A 12,396-nucleotide genomic window follows, 5' to 3' on the forward strand; every position below is an offset into this window, starting at 1 on the left:
TGAAGCATCACCTCGCTCTTTATAAGTCGTGAACATACATCAGTTTCAGGTGGTGCACGTGGTTCGAACGAGAAAAAGATATCGCACGACTCTCTTTTGGATTTAGCACGACCTTTTCGTGTTCTTCTTTGGACTTCCTCGGAATAGAGGAAGAGAAGTGCAAGCAATAGTTCCTTGCAGCCAAAGGAAGAAGGAAGAAGGAAGAAGAAAGAAGAAGAAGAAGAAAGAGGAAGGAAGGAATCACACGACTCTCTTTTAGATTTAGCACGGTCTTTTTGTGTTCTTCTCCGGACTTCCTCGGGATAGAGGAAGAGAAGTGCAAACAGTAGTTCTGCGGTAGAAGGAAAAAGAAGAAGAAGATTATTCTCCCTTGGCTTCTTCTTGGTGGTTTGTGACATAAGATACATTGAGTTAATTTCTCTTGTAAATTTATCTGCTTTGGTGTATCTCGGTGTAGGGAGAGAAGAAGAGAGAGCAAGGAAGTGAGAGATCCCTCTTATAAGTCGAGACGATCGACTAGTGTAAATTCCTCAAGTAGTAAAATTCTCTGCAACTCCGTGGACGTAGACAATTTACCGAACCACGTAAATCTGTGTTACGCTGTGTTACTTTTTTCCAGGTGCAAATTTTCTTGATCTAATTTTTCTCTTCGTCAAAGTTCGTTCTTCTATTTTTCTATATACCACAACAATATGAAGTTTAAATTCTCTCTAGTGGGGTGGGACCCATGCTTTGACATGGATTTCCTCGACTTGGACACCACTTTTTGACTAAAACATTCACTTGTCCCTCCATGGATGATATTCCATGCTTGTAAATTTCCGAGCTTGCACTAATCAAGAAAAGCCTAAAGCCCATACCTTGGCCGCGCGTAACCATGCCATCATTGGGGATGGTTACACCAAGGCTAGTTTTTGGGTGTGGCCACGTCACAAAGTGGCGTGAACACGCCAATCCCGTTCCTCTGTGGTGTGACCACACAGTGAGCTGACAGCTGACTTTTTCCTCCAGACATTTATAAATAACCCCTTTCCCCCAGTCCAAGCATTTCTCTCCATTTCCTCCCTTCTCTTTAGTGATTCTCCAGTCCTCTCCCCGCTCCTTCCTCTATGTTTCCATGGTCTTCACTTGTAAGTTTTTAAAATTATTTTTTTCATTTAATGTATTTTCTTTTCTTTATTTTTGTTCCTAAGATAATTAATTAAATGCAATAATTAGGTTGGCTCTAGTTTTGGTTGACCCAACCTAGTCCAAATCAAACCCAATCAAACTTCTTTGATGTACTTCATCTTCTAAATATATTTTAAAGATTCTAATAAAATATTTATTTTACATTAAAATATAATTAAAAGAGATTAATAAATTATAAACCGTGCTTGACGGGTGCGTAATGGTTTCGTCAACAAGTCAAAACTTCCCGAATGTCCTTACGTTTGCGGGAAAATAACTACTAGGGTAACATCCTGCGCCAGAATTTCCGGTAAAAGACGCACGAAGCCACGTGCGTGGCCGCGACTCCCCAGCGCTCGCCTTTAAGATTCGCTCACCGGCAAATTGTTTATATTGTCCGATCTCGACTCGCCTGCTCACCGATTGGTTACCCCCTCCCCTTTCCGGCTCTGGCGATCTGCCCACCTCGCTTATTTCACCGAATCAGAAAAAGGGGATTGAGAGATTCCTTCGGAGTGATTTTCTTAAAAAATTTGATTTTCTTCCGCGTTTATAGGGTCGGAGGATTGCATATCATTGTTCTTTACACTTCTGCTTGAATACTCTGCATGCAGTGCCTGGATGGGAGTTGAAGAGTTTAGAATGACAGGAGCAGCTTCGCCGGATAACCCCGACGAGGGGCAGGAGTCGCCGACGTCAACGTCTGCTTCGCCGGAGAACGGGTTGGAAGGGGTTGGGACGCCCGGGGGTTCGTCGGATGACATGGGTGGTTCTGCTGCGGTGTTGGACGCAACGTCATCAGCGACGACGTCACGTTGTTCGTCTCCGCTTGCGAGCGGGGGGCAAGTAGGGCATTTTCCGAGCGGTAGCCTCCAGCAATGGAAGCGACAGATGCAGCGGGTATGGCGATGGGGGCCAGCCGGGGGCGCCGTGTCTGCCGGGAATAGGGAGCAAAGTTTGATGGCGACGCTGAATCTGGAGATTATGGCGAAACAGAAGAGGCTTTGGTACCGAACGCAATCGAAAAATCGGGTAAGGTTGTCTACTTTTTTGCTGTTTTGCTTTTTGTACCGGAATGGATGCCTTGGGAGTTGATGGCATTGTTGAAATGAGAATTAAGTGCCAATTCCTTGGAGAGGAAAATGCTATGAACACGGTGATTTGGTGAATTGAATATGGAATTTAGAAGAAGAGTATGATTTTACAATGGGGTGTGAAGTATTGATGCTTTTTTGATAATCTGGAAATTATTGGTTTGAAATCTTTTTGATATTGTTTGTGGAACTCAGAATTTGTTCTTTAGATTCATTGATTTAAACATTGATGAAGCCCCAGTCTTATCTGAAAATGGTTTCCTGATTGCAGCCTCTGCTAAGCAAAGTAAATAGCTTGATTTGGCCTATATCTTAACCTAATTTCCAAGCCTTGGTCTCTACCATTTAGAAGAAATTTTCAATCTTGGTAGAGAGAAATTCGTTTTTTAGATTGCTATTTCAGTAGTTCATGATAATACTTTTGATATATTTGATATGCTTAAACGCATATGAACATTTAGTTATTATGGTTTGATATAGAGAATTTTGGCAAATGGTCTGTGATAACTTTTCACAGGAATTTTATTACTCCCAGTAATTCAATCTCCAACAACCATATCCATATGTTTGTTTCAAATGAATTATTGGCAAGATTGCCATTGTGCTTTGTTTGAATAATGACTTCTATATTTCCCCTCAAGTTGTTTTTGGAAGATTTACATGCATACTGCTCTGTTCCTATCTATTTACATTTGTAACATCTAAACTTCAAATTTTACATACAACCCATCTTACCTATGCATGAAAAGGTACATTTCAATTTTTAAAAGTTAATATAAAAAGTAAAGTTTTGGTGTTAGATATGTAAATACGTAGGGGTTGGGCGGTATGCATATGCCCCATTTTTTTTAATGGCTAACTGAGCTGTTAATGTGCAGGATATTAAGCAACATTGGGAGCCAACCTCACTTTTTGAACAATTCTTTATTGTGGGGCTCCACTCACATGCAAATGTTGAAGTTCTTGAGCGTGCGTTCTCTAAAAGAAAGGCCTGGGAATCTGAAGCAGCAAAGTCTGATGTTTTAGATCTTAGGAAGCTTCAGTACAATGGACAAATCCCTGCTCTTGAACCTCAGGTTAGTTTATTTATTGTTAAAAAAGGTGAGGCGATGGGACACAATTTTTTGACAATGTTTAAATGAGTTCTCTAGTCTGCATTGATTTTTTATCACATAAATATTTAGCAATTATCACCATATGTATGGTACTTTTGGATGTCCTCACTATTTATCCTTCTTTATGACCAATAGAGACCGAACCAACCTCTTTTTTGAGTATAGACAATCATTTCATTATGAATTAAGTTAACTTCCTTGTTAATGTTTTTATTCTCTTAATTAAGTATTTGATTAAAAAGTTATTAAGAGGCTGCATGGTAAATTCACTATGTTGTTAATGAAAATATAACATTTCAGGGTGGTTAATTGCCCGTGAGAATAATGTTGCTCTAAGCTGGCTAAAAATTATTTTTTTTCCTTTTTTGGTCTACTTTTCAATTTTATTAAAGAAATTTGAGGGTGTATCAATGGAGCTTCAAGTTAGAAACTTCAGAGACCCATGGCAGAAGATGTCAATTTATTAATTAAAAGTTTTCATGCACTAAGAGAAAATAACAAATTAAGTAACTTAATGACCTCTCTGTAAGCATATTAAAATAGATTGCCTTTATGTTTAACGATATGAACAACATTAAAAAATGCCCAGCGAAGGTTATCCAGCACAATCTTAAGTTGTCCGCCTTATTGGATTAATTCTTGCAACCAAAGCTAGAAATATGAATGTGTTTGGAAACTTTGGCATTCGGACATTCCACAAACAAACAGATCAACTTTAAGAAAAAGCTATTATGCGAATTCACTACATCACCTTGGCAGTAATGTATATTGAATACATTGTCTATGAAGTGGATGTGGCTGTCAACTGTATAGTTAGGACTGTTAAAAAAGCTCATTATTTGTGTTCGTCTCGCCAAGTAGCTTGTGCTTGATTCAGTCGTTAAGCAAGTTGGCTGAACGCAAATAATTATTTTGAGCTTGATTTATAAAGAGAAAAGAGTTGAACTTGAACAAACATTTGCTTGATCTTGTTTGTCTTATTTTGGCTCAAAGGAATTAAATAATTAAATAAGTAATACTTATTATAACCTTTATATTGTAGCTAAGAAAATGCTAACATTTATTACTTAAAAAAAATCTTTCGAGCTGAATTCGAGCTGAACATGAGACACAAATGAAAAAATTAATTCAATTCTAGCCAAACATGAATATGTTATTCACGATCCATTTTGAACACAAACCAATACCCTTTTCCAAATGACAATATCCTAGAAAGACTCACCTTAATGACTTTGGATCCATTTTAGACACTTATGGATGAGTATCATGAACAAAACAAGTACACCCAAATATGCACAATTCAATAAGAAAGAGAGACTTAGTTGTAAATAAAACTTGATATGTCTGGTTCGTGAAACAATAGGAGGCGTTTTATTGATAAAAAAACATACACTAGAAACTGCATAAACCCATAATTGTTTAGACACATTTATTTGAAACAAAATATGTCTAACTGTCTCAAAAAATGTATATGTTTCCTTGCAGTTATTTTATTTTGGGTTGAAGTATCAATACATGATGACTGATGAAACATCCCGTTTTGTGTCTTATATGTCTGAAAGTTTAGACTGCAGAAAAATATTCTTTGACATTGTCACTTCTTAAAATCTTATCCGAAACATTGAATTGAGTTTTAGTTTCATCACAAAAAAGATTGAAAATATGGCGGTAACTCTGTATGAGGTTTGATTAAGTTAAGTCAAGTTATATGAGACAATCATTCACAAAAGAAACAAAATATCAAAATCCATTTAATAAAATATGACAATATTCCCATACAATGAAATGAACCAACTCAAAATTATGATTTACTCGTTTATTAACTATGAGAATAAAATACAAATGATGGTGTTTAGCAAATTGACACGGCTTACAATCTAAAGATGATAATTATTGAAACCGGGGTTACATCTTTTTTAGCATTCATAGGGATGGATGTTCTATTCGACAATGAATCTTAAACAAATATAAGGTGTTGGAACAGGCTACAGGTGAAGGTGCCTCGTTATCCAAAATGTATAGTACCCTGAATTTCATTCTTTATTGATAATTCTCTTCGTCATAAGACTATAAAACAAACAATTAGTGGGGAAAGAAGAAGATACAACAATTAGAGCATGCAGAATTTTGCTAATAGAAACAAGATTGAAAACAAATTAAGGTAAACAAAGAATAAAAGCTAGATGTAATGTGGGTGTAATATTGATGGTGTTAGAACCAATAATATCAGAGGTAGATCCATTTGCTAAAGTGACGGAAGAAATATGCTTATGAAAGATAGATAATAGTTTCAGATTACCTGTCATGTGATTTGTAGCACCATAATCAATGACCTGTTGTGTGAAAGAGGAAATATGACAAGTATCATTGTTACCTGACCAACAAAAGCAGTGATAGAGGGAATTTCTTCGATGCTTCTTGATATTTGATGAACTCAGCATATTCATATGCAGAGATCGAGAGAGTCTAACTCTGAGAGATCTCATTAATAGTGATCATGTGAGCTGACTGTGATTTATAACCCTTCTAGTTCTATTGTTGTAACTTCTGATATGTTATCTTCGTATGACCAAGTCCATGATAATGATAGTACACTACCTTCGACTCTTGATTTCCAGAATTTGGAGTTTCATTTTTGTTAGTTTCCTGATACTGAGGTTTACTGATGTCAATATTTTAGTGACTAACAAGAGCACTAGGTTATTGTACGGATGAGGTATGGGGACTCGGAATGGTACGTAGTACTCTTGTGCAGACTTCCATCTGAGTAGTACATCTAGGATTATATAAGTTATGTGATTTTATACTTTCATACTAAGAGTTGAGGCAAACTAGAAAATTCATAATAGCCATTTGTTATCTTTGATATTGTTGAATCCGACATTAAATCTCGGAGGGAAATAAGACTTTTAATTCTTCATAAATACGTTTAAAGTGCATACGATAAGGATTCGGCGATTGATCCTGTTGCTAAGCTCAATCTAACATATATAAAAAATTTGAGAAATATTTTTTCTTTTAGAAAACACAAATGCCAATTCCAAAAGCTCATTTTTAACAGTCACAATGAATGATATGAACAAATTGATCTGGTTCGATGGAGTCCCATATCTGTATCAAAAGTTGGGAATCAACCCTCATCCACTCAAAATAATCTGGATCCGACTTTAACTGCTGGATTATCATTGAGGTGACTCTCTTGAGAGATACTTAGATGATTGTCCCTGTTTTGTTATGGTAAAAATGATTGATACTATTTAACTTTTCATCTGTAATCGTAGCCACTGATGAAACCAAACGTGTCACAAGATTTTCTTGCTCTCCATCCATAAATGATGCCATTCAGTGCTGAAGGATGAGCCGAAGTTGCATTCAAAACAGTGGGAGATAAATAACTCGAGGATGAACACTCCAACAACTGCCGAGAGAAAAAATAAAAATAAAACTAAATTGACTGAGAAAAAGAAACCGAGCGAGTAGCGGAAAGTAGTAGCCGACCAAATCAAACTAAGCAGGTGACTCATATTGAAGTTGATAGATTGGCTCAGACCATGTTAGGGCTTCGTCAATGCCATAATTACCTCAACGCAGAGCAATGCTGACGGGTGCTGGGTGGCAATAGAAGATGAAGATGAACACAAAGTGCAGAATGTTCATCAATGCCCAAATACCCTCGACGTAGAGCAATGCAGATGGGCGTTGGGTGACGACAGAAGACAAAGACAAGGACGAAGTGCAGGTTGATGCGGATGAAGCCAAATACACCTCCCACGCTAAGCAGTGTATATCAAAGTCTAGCGATCTAGACAACCTAAATGAAACTAAAGAAGAAAGCTAACATCGAAAAAGACCGACGAAGACAAACTATTCAACAATTCTCTAATAACATGAAGCCAAAGTTTACCCAAACAACAACGGAAAAGAAAGATATTATTGTTGAATTCAAAATAGGGAAATACAGTCTCAGAAGCAGAAATTGCAACCAACAGGACACAACAAAACTCAAACTAAGTTGGATCTCAAAGTGGGGTGATCGACAATGGTTTGGTACTCCGGAGAGGTAGCAAAGAGTGGGTGAATGGCTGGAAGATGTGGCGGCAACAAAGGTGTGTTTGTAACCACAAGGGGGAGGTGCGAAGCTACAGGAACAACAAGTGCGGTTGCTGTCCTGGGCGGTGATAACAAGAAAGAGGGAGCTGGACAGCTGAGAAATGGCTGGAAAGGACTGTCCTGGGTTGCAGCAGCAGGGGAGGATGACGGTTGCAGCGAAGGAGAGGAGTTGCAACAATGGCAACAAGTTGGAATGAGAGAAACAGATGGGTGGGCAGCTGGAAGAGCAGAAAATAGCTGAGAATGGCTGTTTCCGGGCGACTGCAGCAAGAGGAAATATCGGTGATAGCAATGGGGAATGTAGGGGACTGATGGCTGTCTGGGGTGGAGGCAATGAGGGCTGGTGGTTGGAATTGGAAAACTGCAGTGAAAAACAACAATGACTGCTGTTCTTGTGCAGATGCAATAATGGAGAGCGGCCGGGAGTGATGTGGGGAGGATTTGGAAAAGGATAGTGAAGATAATCACCACCAGGAGATTAAATATAGCCGGAGCACCACCCGAAACCTATGATACAGCTCTTGAAGGGAAGAGGAGACGTTGTCAGCTTTCCCGATATAAATCACATAAAAACTTTCTCTCTAAACTCTAATACAACACATATATAGGAAATGACAAGAAACGAAGGAAGGAAAAGAGGAAACTTGTTAGAAATTAGAAAGAAAAATAAAAGAAGAGTATTGTGTTTGGCCCTGCCGCACTTGCATGACTCGGGTACCGCCTGCCGTCACATGATTGCGGGGTATCCTGTGCCCGTTCGTTTGCGGAAGAAACCCACATAATACTATTTTGATGAAAACTTCCTCTTTTTCTTATTCACAATTGAAAACATGTATTACGTATTTATACACACTCCCAATTCTCGAGATTAGGAACAACTTTAATATAGAAATTATCTTGTAATTTGATCTCTTCTAATTAGGATGCCTTATATCAAATTTCCTGATATACAAGTTTTTTATTATTCAAGGTTAAAATTATAACTTTCCATAATACTCTTCAACATTGGTGTTTCCAACTTTAGTTGTCACTGTCATCATCATGACTCCCATAATTCAAATCTTTTCGACTGGGCAGTAATATGTTTGGTTTGCCTAATTAGCTGCCTTAGGGTATTTGATTAATCTATGAAAGTTGGGTCCTTCCCCTTGGGGAACCTACACTTTTTTATGAAATTACATTGTACAATTCTTCCTTAGGATGAGGCTAGTCGCTCCAATCATATTTAATACTGACAGAAAGCTGCGAATCACTATGAGCAAATTGCTTGACTGTAATATAGTATTTGATGTGAAAATCTACTCTTCATATGTTTAGCGATGTTTCATATAAGGCTATTTTGATCTGTTTATTGTGCAGGTTCTTTTCAAGTATCCTCCTGTGAAGAGAGTTGCAATGAGGGAAAGTGATATACCGGACTTCTGTTTTCCTGAAGGTGTCAAGGTTTGTTGTTTTTTTTACACTGTAGTTTATACTTTTGAAAATTTTTATCATGAAATTAGTCTATGGCCTTCTATAATAGTGTTAAATATTTCCAATTGATGCATCTCTTCAAGTAAATATTCAATCTATTGTTTTTCTTGTCACTTTTTTTAATGCTTTAAAACGATATTCGTTACTGCACACACGCACATGTTTATGTGATCGTTCTTCTGCCTTTTGGTATTTGCTGATGAGTGGTTTATCTTCAGCTTTCCAAAGTATAATAAGCTGCAATAATCTACATAAATATTATTGTAGGAGCAATACTTACTTTCGTGTAACTATTTCATTACATTTAATTTTTTTATTGAGATAACAACTCTTTGGTGACATACATAATGCAGGCTCGTCTGGTGGAGAGAACACCTTCAATGAGTGATCTTAATGAGCTAGTGTTTGGACAGGTGAATCAACATTTACATTTGAAATACTTTATTTTTTTCCTTCCAATTTTGTATGCTATATTTTGTTGATGGAGTTTTGAAAGACGAGTCTTATCAAGGTTGAAAAAACATCAAGCTAATAGAGTTCTGTACTCTTTGGATTATTTCATTCCTTTTGAGTTCCCTTTGCATCAGCATTTCTAATCAACTGGTCTGATTTAAAAATATTTTTAGAATGGTGTAAGCCTATCGTGGCCAAATCTCTTTTGCCCAATTTCTTTTGCATGATTTTGAAAAAGTTTAGGCTGATTTCCTTTTTGCTCAATTTTCATTTCTATTTTTCCACTTTTAAGATTCAATAATTTGCCATTCTAAATTGGTTCTTATGTTTGAAAATATTTTGTTTTTAATTTTTCAATATTCAAGAGCATTTGACTGGTTTGCTGTTTTATTATCCTAGGTGGGTTTTTGCTATGAAAGTCAATTTTATACATGGTGGGACTAAAAATTAGAGGCATTCAACTTTAGTTGGTGATGCTGGTGTTTTGTTTTTCTTATTGAAGCCATAATGAAGTATCATTCTTCTTTTTTTTCTGTTATGCTTTTCTGATTATATTTAAATCCTAAGCAGGCTAATTCAACTTGATTTTGCACCTTCCATAGCTTGGAATCCTATAAAACTGAAGTTGAGTCTTCTTCATTAGTCTAGTCTTTTTTAAAAGTTAGTGTGCTAAGTGATTCTATATCAATTTGGTGCTATAGCATAGGTCGTGGACTCAAATCCTTGATATCATAATTGTGCATCGTGTGAATCCCATAGAGAATTATGTGGGCTCGGGGGGGGGGGGGGGGGGGACAGAATAATATGAGATTATATGTGGGATAATATTACGACTATCATGCCTCTTACTATCATATACTGAGTGATGGATTCATGGACTTGCATTTGAATGTGGATAATGTTACGACTTGAATCAGGGTTTGGAGTTAACCAAAGTGGGTATAGATGGTTGGACGGTGGATATGAAAATTATATATATTCATTTTCTATAAAAAGAGCTACTAATAAAAGTAAATTAAAACAATAAATTTAAATTTATCTCATTTCTAGTTGTTCGTGTCAGCTATAAATATTTTTTATTCTATCGTTCATCACTTAATCAATTAATTAAACATGAAATATTAGTTTAAATTAATAACAAACTAACCATAACTAGTGAATACTCTAATTTCTAAACCATAGTAACATTGTAAAAAGAGAACGGTATGCATGTTATTCAGAGATACTATAAATCAATATAAATGTATTAGTCAATTTATTTTTTGAGATATGTTAGTCAGCAAGTTGCTCCTGCTCATGTCTCTTGGACATGCTCCTTCCTCGGTGTCATCTTTCTAGCATCTCATGCGTTCGTTTTGAACACAAAGTATGTTTGATCTCTTCTCTGATGAGCACATTGCCTTTGTCGATGGAGATCGCGGTTTTCAACTTCGCTTGATATTTAGGATAAGAGTGCTCTTGCGACTTCGTTTCGCTCACTTGTCCTCGTCTTCTCTCTCAGGCCATTCGAATATCACACACATATGTACGCCCGAGATCCTTCAGTTGTCTCTCTCGATCTTTTTTGCTTCTTCTTAAAAGGTCCTTTTGCTCGATACGACTTCTCTGGATACGGCTCCTTGGCTCGATATGACTCTTCTAATCTATAGTGCTATAACATTATAAAAAATTGGGTGTTATAGTTAATGAACAAATCATGGGCATTGCGGTGAAGCATGTGTGAAGTGTGGGGCATGTAGGTTTTATTCAGGACTCCACTATTACACCATGATAAATGTGTGACTTCTTATGGGCTTTTGGCATCTTTGAGGTCATGTTGATTTGAGCCTTTCCAATATGTCATGGAAGTTGCATATGATTGGTTTGAACCAGGGATCTACAGATTTGTTGGATATCTAATGAACTCCTTGCTGGAATCAAGGTCAGGATACTGTGTTATGTGGTTACTACCATGCTATGAAAGGCTTGAAACCATAGCCGAACTTAGATCTCGAGATGATTTGATATTTTATAGGATACAACCAAGCAAGACAAAATAAGTTATATGAGGGAGGAAAAGAAGGTAAAATGACTGTATTTGAGTTCATAATCTTCCCAATTACCTAGATGAGGTAGAAAATAAGCATCCTTGATCCAAGTCACCTACAGGGTGAGAATTGAGCTAGGCTCCGTTGCTCTATCCTTGACTCACTTTTTGAATGTCTTTAGAAGTTTCTGTCATTAACCATTTTCTAATCTTCCACATGAATATAAAGAAAATTATATTTGGGAATTGATTTTGTTCGGGTTAATGCTAGTTATCCCCTCATTAGACTAGCTCCATACTGCGCTGTTGCATTGCTGACTTGAAAAACTCCCTTTGGCATGTGAAGGAGCCTAGTTACAAGTGGCCCAATCATCATTTGGAGCTTGATTTTATTTAATGGTGTTTGAATCGCTATATGGGTGGTTTTTGGTATCCATGCTGACTTTTTGGTATGGCCGCATTTGAGATTGATGCAGGCCATATTATGCGTACACAAATCAAGGTGTTTGAGGCATGTCTGATGGTGACAAAGTCAACACCAAATTGGTTAGCATATGATCGGAGTTGATTGGGGTCTTCTTTTTGACCAAGATCAAATAAGGTTGATTGGCAATGATCGGTTGAGTTGAGGTTTGATCAACATGAATCAAACTTAGGATTGGCCACAGTTGGTTGGGATGAATTGGCATGGCCAAAGTCGATTGGGTCGAGTGGACTTACCATAGTTGACCTGATTGAGCTGGAAGTTGTTTAACACTAGTTAACTTGAATTTGGGGTATAGTGACATTCACCAAGTTGAATTTGAGATATATCAACATTGATTAGATTGAATTTGAAGTTGATTGGCATTGTGTTGGTTGTTTCCTTGAGTTTCTCAAATATTTAGAGTTAGGAAATGATCCATTACGGATCATAAGACCTTCTGTTACTGGTTGCTTTTCCAAGGGTGACATA

General features: G+C 37.1%; 1 protein-coding gene across 7 annotated transcripts in view; it reads left to right on the forward strand.

Moving 5' to 3' along the window:
• The first annotated feature begins 1,443 nt into the window (after nucleotides 1-1,443).
• LOC110022034 overlaps nucleotides 1,444-12,396 on the forward strand; it is a 101,405-nt gene continuing 90,452 nt past the window's right edge. For 3 of the 7 annotated variants that reach the window (XR_002293724.1, XR_002293723.1, XM_020720811.1), the window contains exons 1-4: nucleotides 1,444-2,202; nucleotides 3,143-3,340; nucleotides 8,849-8,932; nucleotides 9,316-9,375. Coding sequence is in view for 5 of the 7 variants with exons in the window: in XM_020720811.1 (XP_020576470.1) it covers nucleotides 1,792-2,202; nucleotides 3,143-3,340; nucleotides 8,849-8,932; nucleotides 9,316-9,375 (753 nt within the window). In the remaining 2 variants the exon portion in view is untranslated. The remainder of the gene's footprint in view (nucleotides 2,203-3,142; nucleotides 3,341-8,848; nucleotides 8,933-9,315; nucleotides 9,376-12,396) is intronic. The other 4 variants (XM_020720809.1, XM_020720812.1, XM_020720810.1 and 1 more) reach the window with 4 other exon arrangements.

This window comes from Phalaenopsis equestris, unplaced genomic scaffold (genome assembly GCF_001263595.1).
Source record: "Phalaenopsis equestris unplaced genomic scaffold, ASM126359v1 Scaffold000164, whole genome shotgun sequence".
Lineage (NCBI taxonomy): Eukaryota > Viridiplantae > Streptophyta > Magnoliopsida > Asparagales > Orchidaceae > Phalaenopsis > Phalaenopsis equestris.